The 17345-nt window shown below is 36.7% G+C and overlaps 1 protein-coding gene and 1 non-coding gene across 2 annotated transcripts; one reads left to right on the forward strand and one right to left on the reverse strand.

The window, feature by feature from the left end:
* Positions 1-2787: 2787 nt before the first annotated feature.
* Positions 2788-13474, forward strand: LOC104610281 (2-oxoglutarate (2OG) and Fe(II)-dependent oxygenase superfamily protein). Its single transcript, XM_010276829.3, has 4 exons — positions 2788-3705; positions 3821-3996; positions 12576-12646; positions 12733-13474. The coding sequence occupies exons 1-4, from the start codon at positions 2998-3000 to the stop codon at positions 12927-12929; spliced, it is 1152 nt and encodes a 383-aa protein (XP_010275131.1). The 5' UTR covers positions 2788-2997; the 3' UTR covers positions 12930-13474.
* Positions 13475-16648: 3174 nt separating this feature from the next.
* Positions 16649-16722, reverse strand: TRNAI-AAU (transfer RNA isoleucine (anticodon AAU)). The gene has a single exon. It is a non-coding gene; the product is annotated as a tRNA-Ile (tRNA).
* Positions 16723-17345: the final 623 nt, after the last annotated feature.

Consider the following 17345-nt stretch of genomic DNA (forward strand, 5'->3'; position numbering starts at 1 on the left):
CCCTCTCTCATTCTCACTATTTGGCTCAAAATACCCTTTGCTTATGAAATAATCCTCCAAGATAAACATTTTCTTAGCAACAAGTTGCAACCATAAAGACAGCAACCTCATCAACAAACTATCTTCCTCACGCTATCTAGTCCACTCTTTCTGGTATTTTCATGCTTTCAGTAAAGATGTTTTGATGGCATAGCATGCAATAGTGTTACCTTTCTCTGACCAATGTTGTTGAGCTTATCCGTTGACTCGGCAATAGTAGTACCCATGTCTTCATACCAAGCACAAACTCAATTTTACTATTTGGCATATCTCTTTAACCTCTTATCATATATATATATATATGCTTCTTAAATTATTAATAAATATCAATTTACTATTAAAAAATATAAATTAGTTTATTAATTTATTAAATTAATATAATATTAGTTTATAAAAATATACTGAAAATAGACATTTTGTGTACAAATTGGGCTTTGGGCTTGGGCTTAAGCTTTGGGCTTTATATAAGATCTGGGCTTGGACTCAGGCTTGCACATTTTTTGTTGATAAAGAGGCTTGTGTTAATTATAAAACTATGATTTTTTACAAATTAATTTTTTATTTAATTCTAGTCTAGTATAATAAAACATATAACATTTCTATATATATTAATATAAATTTTGTTATTTAAATATTATATAATAATATTTAACATATATGCATATAACTTCCAAGTTGAACTTATTAAGGATTGTTTAGCTTGGGCCCTATCCGCTAAAGCCATCATTGGACTCCAAAAGTTTGATTTCCAATTACACTTCGAATTTGATTATCTCTGATAATGTGTGGGCATGGTGCGTATCTCACTTAGACCTAATTCAAAAGAAAATTGTTGCTTGAGCCTGCAAATTTATAGATCTAATCGGGTTAGGTTAAGTTATAAACGGTTTGTTACTTTTTATTATTAATTATTAAAATATTGTTAGCTATTAAAATATTGTAATTATTAAATTACTATATTTATTTAAAATACAATAATTTTTGGAAATTCATATTTTTAGAAATATTGTTAATTTCTTGTCTAAAACTAATTAAATGTATTTTTTTGGTAATTAAATATAACATTTTGGTAATTCAATGTAATTTTTTACTATTTATAGCTTAAATTATAATTATTGTTAATTACAGGTTAAAAATAATTATTGTTAATTATATTATTATTAATACTTAAAATACATTATTTTTCATTATTATTCAGTATTTTTTGCAATAAAATAAAATTAATTTAATTTTTAATTATTTTTAGTATTTTAATTAAACTTTAGGTTTTTTAGAATTTTTGGATTTTTAATTAATTTTTTGTGTTTTTTCATTATTATTTAGTAATTTTTGCATATGAGTATTTTTCAATAATTTTCAATATTTTCATCATTTATATTTGCATATTAATCACTACAAAATTAATTTGCATTTGCTTTTAGTAAAAATAAATTAAATAACTAAATAAATAACATAGTCAATAAAAAATATAGCAAATTTTCAATAATTTCTAGCTTGGGTATTTTTTAATAATAAAATATTATTAATTGTAATTTTAATTATTTTTAGTAAATACCCTTATTAACATAAAAGATTGTTAGTTTTCAATATTTTTAATTATTTTTAATATATTAATTATCTTTAGTTTTTTTAGAATTTTTGGATTTTTAATTAATTGTTGGTATTTTAAAACTATCAATTAATATTTTTATATTTAAATTTCTTATTTTTATTAGCATATATTAAGTTGGATTTTTAAGTGGAATTGAAACACATTCTTAATATTTACTAAGTTTTGTTAATATTTACTTTTAGGGAAAGTTTAGTGGATTTTTAAATTAATAATTTTTTGATTGTTTAACCTCAACCTATTTATATTATTTGATTTATATCATGGTTTGCAAAACTGGACCGGACTGGAAAAACTGGGAACCAGTCAAGTGACCGGTTCCGTTTTACCCCAGAATCATTATTTCACCAAAAATCGTTGATTTGGTCAACAAACCGCTGACCTGGGTGGTCAAACCGTTTGAATTGTCCAATGGTTTTGGCCATTTTTTATTTCTTTTGTCAGAACGGGTCATTCGTTCTATTTGAACGGTCGGACCATTCGACCTAGGAATTGGACTTCTAATTGATTCGTTGTCCGATTTGGTTTTAAAAAACTTGATTTATATTATTACTATACTCCCTCTCTCTCTCTCTCTTTTAAATGTAATAATAACATGCATTAAAATAAGAGGCTTTAGAAAATCCAAAGGTCTCTCTCTTAAATGTCTTTTTTAAATATAATAATAACATGCATTTGAAAATCCAAAGTTCTATCTCTTAAATGCCTTTTTTAAATATAATAATAACATACATTAAAATAAGAGGCATTTGAAAAATCCAAAGACCTCTTTGTAACTGCGTGCAGTTTTATTAATCTAATCAAGATGAACAATGATTACTGTTTTATATTTTTAAAACAAAAAAATAAGAAAAAATGCAAAATTTAGAGAAAATAGATAAATAACTTTGCATTTTATAAATTATAAAACCTTGCATTTTGTATTATTTTGTATGTATTTGCAATGTACATTGTACTCCTTCCAAATCTAGCCTAAGCAAACAATGCCTAAAAAGTATTTTGATTATTTTTAATTTAATTAATGCTATTCGATTTGGGTCTACTGGTCTTAGAGTATCATTTGTTAAGTTCCCCTGGCCCTGGTTATTAGATTCGGATTCTATTCGAATCCTTAACGTATCACATTTGGGTTTTGCATATCCGATTTGATCCGATCCGTTTTGCCTAAATCCTCCATTCCTCCTACCCAAATCCCTGTTGTCTCCAACACCTACTTGTCTTCTCTCAATAGTGAATAGGCTTCTAGTTCAGAGCTTAGAACTCAGAACTGAGAAGTGTGCAAGTGCTCCTTGATCTTGGCTTGTTTTTCTTTGTTAATGTCTTCCCTATAAGGTATAGCTGTAGTATTAATGGCGGCAATAGAGAAGCTGTGGGAGGAGGTGAGGGAACTCAGCTTGGGCACCTCCTCCCGGGTTGAACGTCTCGAAGGACCCCCATCCCCACTTCGGTTCCTGAGAGATTTCGTCTCCGCCAACAGACCCTGCATCATCTCCAACGCCACCCTCCACTGGCCCGCCATTACTTCCTGGACTGACGACGCCTACCTCACTCGAGCTCTCTCCGCCTCCGACTCCACTGACGCCTCCACCACCGCCAGTGCTCTTGTCTCCGTCCACCTCACTCCAGACGGCCGAGCCGACGCCCTCGTCCCCCGACCCGATGACCCTTCTTCCCTCTGCTTTGCTTCTGCTCATGTAGAACGGATGCCCTTTGATCTTGCTCTCAAACACATTTCCAATTCTTCTTCTGGTTCAATTTCAAAGCCATTCGTCGCATATGCCCAGCAGCAGAATGATTGCTTTCGCTCCGAGTACTCTGCTCTTTCTCCCGACGTTGAATCCCACATTCCCTGGGCAACAGAAGCACTGGGTTGCTTCCCTGAAGCAGTCAACCTCTGGATTGGCAACCATCTCTCTGAGACCTCCTTCCACAAGGACCATTATGAGAACTTATATGCCGTCATCTCCGGCGAGAAGCATTTCCTCCTTCTCCCCCCGACCGACCTTCACAGGATGTATGTTCGCGAATATCCTGCTGCCCAGTACATCTATTCCCAGGTCAGAAACTACCTTTGCCAATGGTTGTCTCTATCTGTATGCTTATGTTCTACTGCTTCTTCTTTCTCTCTTTGTTTCTGTTATCTACTTAAATCTCTAGGATTCTTTATTGTAGGATACTGGTGAATTCACATTGGAACTTGAGAAACCGGTGAGAAATGTGCCTTGGTGCAGCGTGAACCCTTACCCATCACTTAGCAATGAAGAAAGGGAGATATCCTTGTACCCATTATATTTCAATGGCCCAAAGCCACTTGAGTGCACTGTCAAGGCTGGAGAAATTCTTTACTTGTAAGCCCGACTTCTTGAACTGTAAGTCTGTAATTTTCTGATTCAACTAATGATTTATTTATGGTCGCTTAAATTAATTTCATCCCTTTGTAACAACCATCAACTTGATAACTTGAACAAGGACATAAAGGAAAATGGTGTTAGAATATTGTAGATCCTAGATTTAACATGATTTTTGAGGGCATGGCTTTTGTATGTCAAGTGGTTCTTCTATAAATGCTAAATGAAATTCATGTTCTGGTCTTCAATGAAGTACATAAAAGTTTGAAATTGTTGAGGCACGGAGAAATTTGGTAGATCAAATGGCTGTTAAGACAGTGGTTGGTGAACCATTTTTGCACAGGCCAAACCAACAACCATGGATGAGCTACACTAGTGGATTGGATAATAGAGGGGGCTAAGCCCCTGTTTTTTCCTAGGAAGAAGAAAATTTCAGATAATATGTTGATCGGACAAAATTTTAAGATCTTGCATGCTTATCAGTTCAGGTTATGATGCCTTTGAGGGTTCAAAGACAGCATAGACCACATGTGTGTCGATTGAATCTTAACAAATGAGAAAATAAAAAAGAAACTAGTATTTTAACCCACAAAATGAATAATTTAGTGTAATAATAATAGCTATCTTATTATTATAATCTCAAAAAAATTAATGATAGAAAAATATATAATAGTGCCATGTAATAGTTAGGGGCTTAAGCAAAGCGACCCTCCATGGATAACTTCTCACCTAGACACCCACCTAGGTGTTGCCTTGACCACTTTTTTTGTTTTTTATTTGAAAGAACAGGGCTTCAAAAAAAAAAAAAAAACAACTAAAGCCCACTCAAGAAATAGCAAACGTATTTGCACTATACATCAAATTCCTTCTCAGCCCACTTTTAGCTAAAGCATCTGCCACAACATTGAAGTTCTTAGGAATCCATCTGAAACAGCAATGGAAGTACACAAGAGAGATAAAAAATTTCTTGCAAGAAATGGACAAGCCTCCGGGGGCCTTCACTTGCTCACTCAATGGTGATTCTAGATTCTCCTTCCACCAGTAATGGCTCCACTTGAAGAGCTCTAGCAGCCCGAAGTCCCACCAAAAGAGGTTGAACCTCAGCCTCAGAAGCATCCTGGGCTACAACAGGGCCGCTGAAAACCCAAGAAATTACCCCCTTTGAGTTGTAAATAACCCCTCCTATTCCTGCCATCAGAGGAGAGTCAAATGCTCTTCTTAAACTGTTGTCAAATCTCAGCATGTAAGCACAATCAGGCCTTGGGGAAATGGGGGGCTGAGGGCCAATCGTAGTAGATTGAAGGATCTCTAACAGATTCCTGTTTAAATCTCCATGGCTATAACCAATGAAAGCTTTCTTTGTCTCCATTCAAGAAATCAGCTGAGTCATTATCCTTTTATTCCTCTCCTTACCTTTCCACTACAATAAGAACTCACCAACTATGTTAGGAGGACAATAAAATCTAGGAGAAACTGTGATACACTACGGGCCACCCTGCAATCAGTCAACAGGTGTCCAATAGATTCTCCACTTTCAAAGCACGTACTATATACATGAGGAGAGAGGCACCACTGTCCCAACCATTTCTTCTGCAAGATATCACAAGTATTAATCCTGCCACAAGCTGCCTCCCACATGAAAAATGATACTCTCAGAGGGACCGAAGAGGCCAGATCCTACTAGATGGGAAAGAGGGAGGAGGGGAGCTAGAGACTAAGCTAAAGAAGAAAGATTTGGTGGAGAAGGCACCATTAGGGGTGCTAGACCAAATTAACTTATCATGGGAGGAGATTAGATACATATTAGACAACAACAAAAGTAGGGAGGACAACTCATATGACTCAAAGTTGCTTAGGCCTCTTCTGAAATTAAAGTTGAAGGAAACACCATGCTTGTCTGTGATTAAAGTAGAAGAGGCTAGGACTTGTTTATCATGCACTAGGTTGAAAAGATTATGGAAGGAATCAGACAAGGGGGAAGGATCCCATCAGAGATCTGTCTAGAATTTTATTTGGTTCCCATCTCCTAGACAGAATCTAAGGTTAGACTGGAAAATGGGAAGAATTTGGGAGATAACTTTCCACGGGCTGGCTGAGGAAGTTCTACTGGCCAAAGAGAAACTACCCCTTTCGGTTTTGCTCTTCTCGTGCTTGCTGCGGATTACAGATGTCCACTGGGGTTGTGGTTCCTTCTTATATCTCCAAAGTAGGGATGCAAACGGATCGGACTGGATTGGATCCAAATCCGATCAGACACTATTAATTGCAGATCCGATGAGGCAGTCGGATCTGATCCGATCTGATTTGATTTTTTAAAACAATAAATAAATTATTAAAATAAAAATAAAATATAACAATTTAAATAAATAAAAACAAAAAATACAGCTATCTTTTCAACTATTTTGATCATATATACATGATTTTATAAAAAAGCTAAGTAATAACAAATCTGCAAAAATGCAATATAAATAATGTATTTATAAATAAATAACATATATATATATGTGTGTGTGTGTGTGTGTTATATTTATATAAATAAATAAATAATCACCCCTATCGGATTGGATAGGGGTGATCCAGATTCGATCCGATTTATGATCGGATCATATTATTTGATCCGAATATGAGAATATAGGATTGGACTTCGGATCGGATTGGATCATGATCCGATCCATTTGCACCCCTACTCCAAAGCCACTTGCCTAGGAGAGCTGTATTCCTCTCTGAAATGCAACCGATACCCAACCCACCTTCTTTCTTGGGCTTGTAGACTACTTCCCACCTAACCAAGTGATCCTTCTTACCTCCATCTTCCCATAAGAAGTCTCCTTGGAGCTTCTCTAGCTGACTTCTAACGTTTGCTGGTACTCTTAATCACTGACAAGAAAAAGGTAGGAAGATTAGACAATGAGGCCTTGAGTAAGTCTACCACCTTTGGAGATATAATTTTTCCTCCAAGTTTCAAGTCTCTTCTTACACTTTTCAATGGCTGGAGCCTAAAAGTCAACCTTTTCTGGATTTCCTCCTAGAGGTAAGTCAAGATCTTTTATTGGCTAGTTTTCCACTTTACAACCCATTGTATTACTGTACTCAGCTTACCTTTGATGAGGCACATTAACACCAATAATATTGCTCTTCTGTAAGTTGGTTTTTAGCCCTGTCACTGCTTTGTAGCAAGTCAACACCTTCAAATTGAGGAGAAAATCCAACTTATCCTTAGGAAAGAAGATGATGTCATCTGCGTACTGTTGTTCATTCATTCATCCTAATAAAATGTCTTCTTAAAAAGCAATTAAAACTATAAAATCATTATTTTTTTTTGTGTGAAAACTAAGAATTTAAGACCTAACATGGACTTGTTTGGGCTTGCCTCAAGGGGTGTGGCACAAAGGCGGCTCGTAGGATCAATAGAATCAGGAATGTAATATGTTTTACATTACATTAGCTATGTGAAGTAAAGCAATTGAGTGAAAAAGCGATTAGAGGTTTTACATGCTTGAAAATGTTTTATATCTTTGATTTTATTTTTAAATTCTCATTTGAATATGCTTTACATCTTATATTTATGTATTTTAATTTTAGATAATAGGTTTTTTAAAACATTATTTTAAAATTTAAGTTTATATTTTTTATTAATAATATGTTTAATATTTTTATTTTTTTGGCATTTTTTGAATTTTTTGAATTTTCTGACATTTTTTGGATTTTTTAGCTTTTCTTTTTTTGTATTTTTGCGCCTTGCTTCAAAAAGGCGCGCACCTCGCCTTGCGCCTTAGGTGCAAATTGACCCCTGTGCCTTTTTGCACCTTGCGCTTTTAAAACACTGCTCTCTCCAAACCAACTCTTAGCTTCAGGCGAAAGAGTTAGTCCCTCCCAAGAGCCAAGAAAAGGTCTCCAACATCTATCTGAAGAAAACAACTCTGTAAAGTACATAGTCTTCAAGGCACCAAGGTGAGGCTAGGCGACAGGAGGGCGCCTTGTCACCTAGTTTTCTAGGTGTTGCTAGGCGATGGAATTTTTTTAAGTAAAAATCACTTATCCTAGGGTAGTTCCCTAGGTTCCATAACCACCTTTCTTTAATAAATATCCATAATTTTCATAAGAAAATTATAAACTTCATGTTTAAGTCTAGAAAATCAACATATTTATGAGAAGAAAAAGAAGAAAGGATAGAAAATTCAAAAAATATAGGGGCTGAACCCCTATTTTTGTTATAGGAAAAGAAGAAAAGAAAAGAAAAGAAGAAAAGAAAAGAAGAAAAGAAAAGAAGAAGAATTTTTAAGTTCTTGCCTTACTTGTTGGTTCAGGTTTTGAAGTCATTGAGGGTTCAAAACAGCAGTTAGCAATGTTTGCGTTGATTAAATCCTAACAAATAAGAAAGTAATAAAAGAATATTATTTTATAAACACAAAAAATGAATACTTTTCTTTAATAATGTCTATTTTATAATCATGTTCTCAAAAAAATGACAATATAAAAGTATTTTATTACACAGTACGAAAAACTGTTTGGCAACTGGGTGAGGTGAGCCTCCAAGGGCGCCTAGGCGTTGCCTTGACAACTATGGTAAAGTAGCTAACAATCTCTTTCCTTTACAAAGGAGGGACCATCCACACTCATCAAGAGCATCCACCATCTGACCATTAATCTACAATTTGAAATTAAGTTTTTCCTTCTCCCATTAGCATACTTGTGGAAAAAAAAAACTAGTATTGCCATCCCCCCTCCTTGATCCACTGAAATTTTGATCTTTGCATCCAATGAATCTCCTTATCGAAAACCACCTACTCCCACTTAGCTTGCAAATTAGATCTCACTTGGCTTTTACTGCTCTCTAAGAGCCCTTTTGCTTCTTTTTTACCAAGCTCCCTTAATTCTGCCCAAATCTTATCCTTTCCAACTGCGAAAGGGAGAAAGCTAACTTTGCTCCAATCCTTCAGCTTATGTTTGAAAAGCTGAAGTTTCTTCACAAGTATGAAACCAGCCCAACTATCAACTTGACAAATCCATCACCCAGCCATCAGCCTTTTGAAATCATGATGAAAAATCCAAAAGTTTTCAAACTTGAAAGGGATCTTATATCTCAAAGTTTTATCTGTATCTAGGATAATCGACCAATGATCTAAAGTGCTTTGTGTGCCTATCTCTTGGGACACCTTTGGAAAATGATCTTCCCATTCAAATGAAATAAGAAATCTGTCCAATTGACAAAAAATGGGAACAACTTGCAGATTGGGCCAAGTAAAACTAGCATAAGGCAGAGGCAGATCAATTAGATTAAGGCTTATGAAGGAGGAAAAGTCTCTCATACTTAGTGAAGTTACCACCATAAAATTTCTCACTTACAAATCTAGTAGCATTAAAATCTCCAACCAGACACACCAAGATAAATAGCTGTGATAACTGACTGCTTGAAGCTCCTCCCAAGACAAACCTCTATGATTCAGTCTATTCGGACCATAAACCCCAGTCAAAGTCCATGTAAAACCATCCTCTACATTAGTAAAGAGAACTGAAATGGGAAACTCCCCCTATCAACTTCAGCATTCGTGAGGTGATTTTCATCCCAAACTATCAACAGACCTCCTGAAGCACTTGAAGATGGAAACTAAACCCATTTTTTGCTTTTGACCTCCTAGATGGCTCTAATCAGCCTACGATCCAAACACTCTTAGTTTCCTGAAACACAACTATATCTTGGTTCTCTCTTAAAAGGGTTTCTTTCACTAAACTTCTCTTCTGGTCACCACCCCACCCTCTAGGATAGGATCTTCATTGGTCACTACTACAGTTTTTTTCCCCAAGCCTTTTCCTTCTAACTGTTAACTCAGAATCTTCCTTCCACTTCATTGGTCTCTTGCAGATTCGGGATGCAATGTATTCCCTTCGTTAGAAAGAAAGTTACCTATTCCACTTATTACCTTTCTTGCCAACTGTAGAAATACCCAACTTTTCAGCCAGACCATTTGTTCCATTGTCTTCCCTGTTCTTTCCCTCGTAGAAGCAATCCCTGCAAGATGGCCTTAAATGATTGCCTGGAGGAGACATGAGAGGAGCAACACTTGGAGGGGCAGTTCCAACAAATGGACCTACCAAAGAAAGAGGACAAGGCAAAAATGCAACTTGTTCCATTGTAGGAGAACAGAAGGTTGAGGGAAGGATGAAGAAAAGATTACTTGGATTCTGGGATTGTAGGAGCATGGAAGGACTTAAACTTGTTGAGTTGCGCTCAGATCCCTAATCCTGGGAAGTAGGTTATTGGAAGCTGCAGTACCTTCTTTTTGTAGTTGTAGCTCCTTCACTGACCCTTTTGAGAATATCTTAACCCATCTAGGAGGTGGGGGGCCTTCTGTGATAGGATCCTGGTTGGACTTATACCAGTCTCTGTTCCAAATTCACCTCATCATCTGAATCCAAAGCCGAAGAGGAGGAAGTGGTATGCAGATAGTAGACTTTAGGGACCTCTTGACTTGCTACCAGAGGGGTAGAGATAGAGACCCCTAATGGGTACAGTGGACAGGCTTCAAAGTATCTAAGCTGCTTCACTACTCTTCTTCGATGAGATCTAGCCTGACAAATCTGTTTGAAAGAGAAGAACCCTGCTTTATTTTAGCTTTGTCCTGAGCATAGGATGAAAGGGAAATCTTGGACTTTGGCCCTACAGCTGGGTCAAACTCTTTACTTAAGCTAGCCTGCTAGCCCACCTTAGGAGATAGAGGGCCCACCCCCTTACTAGGCTCTTCAGAACTAAACCGGTTCAACTTGAAACAGGAATTTGAATTCAAATGATCACCTCCTGAGTCCTGACAACTCTGACCAATCAACATGTTGTACTTTGGTGCCAAAAGGCAAAATCCTAGCTGAGTTTTGACTCGTCTGAGTGAACATTGAGTTGGACACACTCTTCCCTTCCCAGCGAGATGCCAATGTTGCACTCATGGACAAGATCAGATCTGGGAATGGCAAACAGACTTCTGCTTCTAACCTTTACCCTTTACATATTAGGTCTTTTAGCTGTTTGGTGTCTGGGTGAATGGATTACAAACCCCACAGATTTTCTTTCAACTCAAAGACCGACTGAGACCAAAGGTGGAAAGGCAGGCCTCTAATGGCTATCCAACCATCAAAACTTAGGGACTCATCTGCTGAATTAACAAAAGGCCACCATCTACTTAATTTAACCTCGTGGCCATCCAGCTGAAGCCAATGCCGAAGTTGTTCTTCAAACTCTGCAAAACCTATAGCTTGATACTCGTTTACAGGTCTCAGCCTCTCAGGGAAAATCCAAGTTGGGAGTGGAGGTTGGCAGTAAGCCCCTGTTCAACTTCAGACTACTTCAAATCAGTTTTCTTCTCACAAACAAATGCCAACTTCCAAATACCAAAAGGGTTGGAAGGGTGCACGATATTGATGAAACTTCGTCCACTGGATCTAATAATATGACTTTCTGTCTTGGTAGGCGGGGGAAAAGACTCCACACCAAGCTGTGGAGGGGGTTTCTCTTGCTTCTTTTGACAAACTGGGGACAAGGCATCAACAAAGCATTTCCATTCACAACCTTTTGAACCTTTTGGGATAGAACTACCTCTGGATTTTTCTTTGCATCTCCATGAGGCTAACCTGATGTAATGCCTTTGAGCATTTGATCTCAACTGTACCACTGTGCAATGACCATTGAAGATTTTTTTTGTCTTGTAGAGACCGAGCGCCTGTAAGAGATTTTGGCAAGAAAAGAAAAAGATCAGACAACACTTATTGTCTTAAGGAAACCCTAGCCCAAAAGCCTTTTCTCCCTTCAGTTATTTGGCAGAAACATTTCTCCACGCTAGGGTTAAACCCAAGGTCGAAGGATTTAGCTTTGATTGAAAAAGTCCTGATAGGGACTGGAATCTGGAAGAGGGTACCTCCCCTCTGCCGGCAGTGAGGAAGGCAGAGGAGAAGGGGGTAATGAGCAGGAGCTTAACCAATGAATTACCTACGAGCTTCACCATCTTGGTGAGAAGACCACAGTGATGTTCATCACAGGGATTCCTTGCTGCAGGTGGCCCCTAGATCTCTTTCACTGTCCATTTACAATTTTTCAAATCAAAATTGTTATTTTGGGTGTTGGCATGAACACATTGTTTTTTCTTAATTCATTTGTCATAAATCAGATTGATGCAAAATGTGGGGGAGTTTGTTGTCACTTCCCCAAGAGCCTACCATTCAGGGTTCAGCCATGGTGAGACATCCTTCACTTGGAGTATCAGTGTTTAGCTTAGTCACAGAAAAACAAGCTAGGTCATCCTCAAAATTAACATTGGCAATGTATAATAAAGGTTTGACAACTATGTTTATGTTTTGGAAATAAGATGGAGTATAAAAGAACTAGAACTAGAATCCAAGACAATAATGGCTGGACATTCATACCAAACTTGAAGTATCTAAAACAATATGGCACTGTTATACAGGTATCTAGGTACCATAAGTTAGAATCAGAAGTTTGCTGTTGTGCTATATTCTGTGAATCTATATCTATCCACTTTTGCTTTCAGCTTCACTGCATTAATGGGATAAAGGATTTATTTGCGTTAACACAGGCCAAGTATGTGGTTTCATTATGTTAGGCAGAGTCCAGACAGTAGAGGGCGCACTGTTGCAATAAACTATTGTAAGAATGCTGCTTTATGCTAATATTCTGTTTCTTAAGTCAGGGTTCTGTTAAAGGCAATTTGCTAATAACACATTTTGTGGCAGGGTATGATATGCAGTTTGATATTAAGTATGCATACTTCAACTTCTTGCAGTCAATTCATTATCCATCATCCAATATATCAGGATCTTCTGAAAAAGAACGTGACAGTTTACAATCTGATGGATCTGCATGTCATCCAATCAATGAATCAAACTGCAACATTAATGGCAAAGGGAATTCAGGTGAGGAATCACCATGAAACTGGTTGATTGAATGTTTGAGTAAAAATCTTGACATGTTTGAAAATGGAGTAGGGTGCTATGATCTCATATCGAGTGAATGACTGGCAAAGGGGCCTTTTCTCTCCTTTGGGATAATAGTAGATGGATTCTTCTTTCCTGTTTCTTGCTCTGCAGAGAGCTGCTGAGGGTCTGGGATAGGTATTTGCCATTGGCATCAGTGATTGGAATCGCTTTTATTTGGTTGTGGATTGATTTGGTGTATCTTCATTGTATTATTGTTGTGTTGATAATCCAATAACAAATAAGGACAGGAAAGTAAAGTCTTGTTATGCAGGTTAAGAAAACCATCTCTAAATCTTAATATACAAGCAATATACAGGAGAAAGGAGTGATGATAATGGAAAATGAATATCCAATGCCATGTATGCTGGGTCTTCTTGCATTCAGAATTAGTGAAAACAAAGAGTATGTCTAAATTTAGTTGTTTTTGTACCTGCCCCATTTCCATTATATATATTGCAGTGCTTCCCAATGAATAATAGAACTTCAATTCTGAATTAAAGGGAAATGGCTTCTTACCATGTGCAAAAGAGCTAAACATTTTACAACAATATGGATGCGAGCCTTGCAACTTGAATCAGTGAAAACAAAGAGCATTTCTAGATACTTAAATTTGTTTATTTTCATTGGACCATTTCCCTACAAATAATGACATTTCTATTCAAATCAAAGGGCGAGGGAAATGACGTTTTTCTCCTTGTGTCAAAGAACTAATCTTGGGACATTTTAAGATGACGATAATGTGAAATACATGGACCCTTAGTATTCCTGGGATTGACCAAAATAGGGTTGTACAAGCTACATGGATTAACTGCCAGTGAAGTCTTCTGCATTATGCGTTTATTTATTGCCAGGTAGCTAGAGTTCATGGGTCTTGGGCACCTCCCTATGTAGTATGGCATGGAAGGAGCTGGTGGAAGTATAGGCTAAACGTTTTGTAATAGATGAAACAAAAAAGAAAAAAAGCTGTAATACAAAAACTATTTAATCATCATCAAGATTATTACCGTGAGAGCTCGGCAGAATTTTTTTTTTGCCAGCGACGAGCTTGACCCAAAGCCACTCTCTAGGATCTGGGGTTGGCAATTTCTGACCTCCACTCTCTTGTAAGCTGTAACCCACCCAACCCCACCAAATAAAAATATGGATTGCATATGGGTCAAATCACCATTGTGTCATCAAAAGGATTTGGTTGGTTGTTTCATGGGTACCCATTTGGGTCAGTATATCAAAGAAAACTTCTCTCCCTTTACCCAATCGAACCAAACAAAGTAGTGGAACTTGATCTTTCTTTACTCACCCCCCTAATAATAATAATAATAATAATAATATAGTTAAAAACTTAACATTATAATTTAAATTTTATAAATATTATCTTTTATGTTATTTATTGTGCTCATTCAAATGCTAAATTGGTGAGCTTCCACTTTATTTCACCAAAATAGTTGAAACATTTATCATTATCAAGATAACTAGTGAAAATCAAGTTAGAGGCAAACATCACTTATGAGGATAATCTTGGATACCCCACCATTTCCCTATCTAACATAGTTAAAGTTACCGCTAGTGTAGGATGTGAAGAAATCGTGCCGTGAAGTAACGTGGAATGAGGCACCCGAATCCACTATCTACCATCACCATTAATAATAACATCACCATCGGTTGTAACTTGTAACTGCAGTTGTCTCTTCTCTTTTATCTTCACCTCTCTTTCCCTTGATTGCTTTCTTTTAAGCTTTCTATGCTCTTTTTTCATATGATTGAGCTAGTCACAATGATAACATTTTGCTTCTTCTTTTCTACAACAAATTTTTCTGATTGAGAAAATGTACCATGCTATTTTTCTTCTTGCTTTTTCATTAAACATGCTATCTTTCACCATGATCAAGGTCAACACTATTAGAAGCAGAGTTTCTAAGTGAAACTACCAACCCAACTGCCATGCAAGGAAATCAAGAGAAGTAATGCTTGAATCTCATCATCAAACACAATCTTCCTATTGGACAGCTTAATCAAGACTTCTTGGAAGCTATTCAAGTGCTCTGCAATACTCCACCCATCCTTGTATTTCATGTTTTTAAGTTTCCTAATCATGAATGCTTTGTTTTGTGAGGTCTTGCATTCCTATAGACTCTCCTAGCCAAAGCTTGTAAGCATCAACCTCTTATGATGACAAACACTTTGATAAACCCATTGCCTAATTTGTCTGATGCCTTTTTGTTTAACAATTCCCAATCATCATTGATTTTTTTTTTTTTTTTTGGTGGTTTAACACCTTTTAGTTTAATAAACATCTCTTTGCAATACAAGATATCCTCCATTCTTATCGTCCAAACGGTATAGTTTGTAGCTATCAACTTAAACATTGCACAAGAACTCTCTTCCATTTCAATTGGGACAAAAGAAAATCACAACACAACCAACAATGACTTTGAAATGGTCAACAAAACACTTAAAGCAATGAAATGGTCAACAATCAAAACACAATGAAATGGTCAACAAAACACTTAAAGCAATCTAAAACCAATTTTGGGCATTACTCTCTGTTTTGTACTACACAATCCAAGTGCAAAATAACTTGTTCCAAACTATCATAGTACTTTGTTTTGCACCACAATTCTATTTCCCTGTGAGGGAAGCCCAACACGACCCGAGGTTCAGGCCGAATTTGTTGCAAGACTAGTTGGGCCGTGGGCCAACATGAATTTTGATGTAAACAATTGTTTATATATAGCTCGGCCCTGGGGTTGTACCTTGTGGGCTGTGCCAACCCACAGGTTGCATGGCCCATTTTACATCTCTAGTTTCTAAAAGGGTGACATGAGAGTTTTTTAATAGATAATTTTTGAAATAAAAAGCCATTCCCAACTGTATGCAAGGCTCATTTTACACCTTTAGGCTCAGTTTGGAAGGAGTACAATGTAAATATGTAGAGTGCAAAACCTTGTATTTTGTATGTATTTGCACTATAAACATTTGTATTTGTACTCTTTCCAAACTGAGCCTTAATTTCTAAAAGGGTGACATGAGAGTTTTTAATAGATATTTTTGAAATAAATGCCATTCCCGAATGCATGCAAGGCTCTTTTTTTTAAATAAAAAACCATTGTGAAATATATATATATATAAATTTCATTGAGTAAAGCTGTTCCAAAATTTGACAGTTTCTTAAGGTCCGTTTGGTTCGCGGTTGGAGTCGGAATTGGAATCAAAGTGATTTATTCCCATAGTCCGTTTGGTTCAGATAGGAATGGGAATGAGAATTGAAATCAGCAGGAATGAAATGGGGGAATGCCATTCCAGCAGAAATGGGAATGGGGTTCCGATTCCACCCAACTAAACAGTTGGAAACTTGGAATTGGAATAGCCTATTCTGATTCCGATTATAGACCCTATTCCCGCAAACCAAACATGGCCTTAGTAATTTACAGATTATAGGGTAGGTCTTAGTATTTACATGCAAGGTTTTTAAAACCGGGTCTAATAAGGAACCATTCTAGGGACTGATTCCCGGGTCGAATGATCCAACCATTTGGGTCAGCAGTTGATCAAATCAATGGTTTTTGGCCAAAAAATGGTTTTGAGATGAAGTGGATTCTGGCCTGATTTTAAAAACCATGTTTACATGTGAAACCAGAGGTGGTGTGTCATAGTAAAAATACTAATCCCCACATTTTGGCCCATGTAGGTGTCGAACCTGTGACCTTCGCGTTATTAGCACAACACTCTAACCAACTGAGCTAATAGGCCATTACGCTTGTTTTTAGTTTCTACGTTTACTCCTTAGCCAATTCATACCATGAATCTTTTGATTCCTCTACCCAAGTGATTCATATTTGAAGTTCTGAAATATCTTCCTAGTTCACTACTCACCACCTTTATTATAGGGCCCTGACCTTTCAAATTCCAATACTTTGCCCCCCTCCCTGTCGATGGGAAAATGTAATTTACTAAAATACTTTTGAGATTTGTGTGGGTGAGACCGTGAGAGGACAACATTTCTAAATGATGAAAATGGGTAGGGAAAAGCAAATTATCTCTTTCTCGCCTACTTGCCACATTGGGTGAGAAAGAAGAAAGAAAAACAAGTAAAGGGTTTAGACAAATATGTAAGAGAAAGGGCAAAATTGTCTAGATGGTAGTTTAGGGATTTAAAGGTTCAAGGGCAAAATGTTCCTCTATAGTCTACTCTTGTCCCAATCTATTATTAATACATATTAAAACAAAAATGGCCCTCTCTCTCCTTTTTCCCTTTCTTCAACCATTGCCTCTCTCTCTCTCCTCAAAATACCATTCCTAATACTCTTAACTTGCCACCTCAGCACTCTCTCTCATATTCTCAAGAATCGCCTAAAATTTCTCCTAAATTATCT

The sequence above is a fragment of the Nelumbo nucifera genome, chromosome 1 (genome assembly GCF_055504915.1).
Source record: "Nelumbo nucifera cultivar China Antique chromosome 1, China Antique-T2T, whole genome shotgun sequence".
NCBI classification, from domain to species: Eukaryota; Viridiplantae; Streptophyta; class Magnoliopsida; order Proteales; family Nelumbonaceae; genus Nelumbo; species Nelumbo nucifera.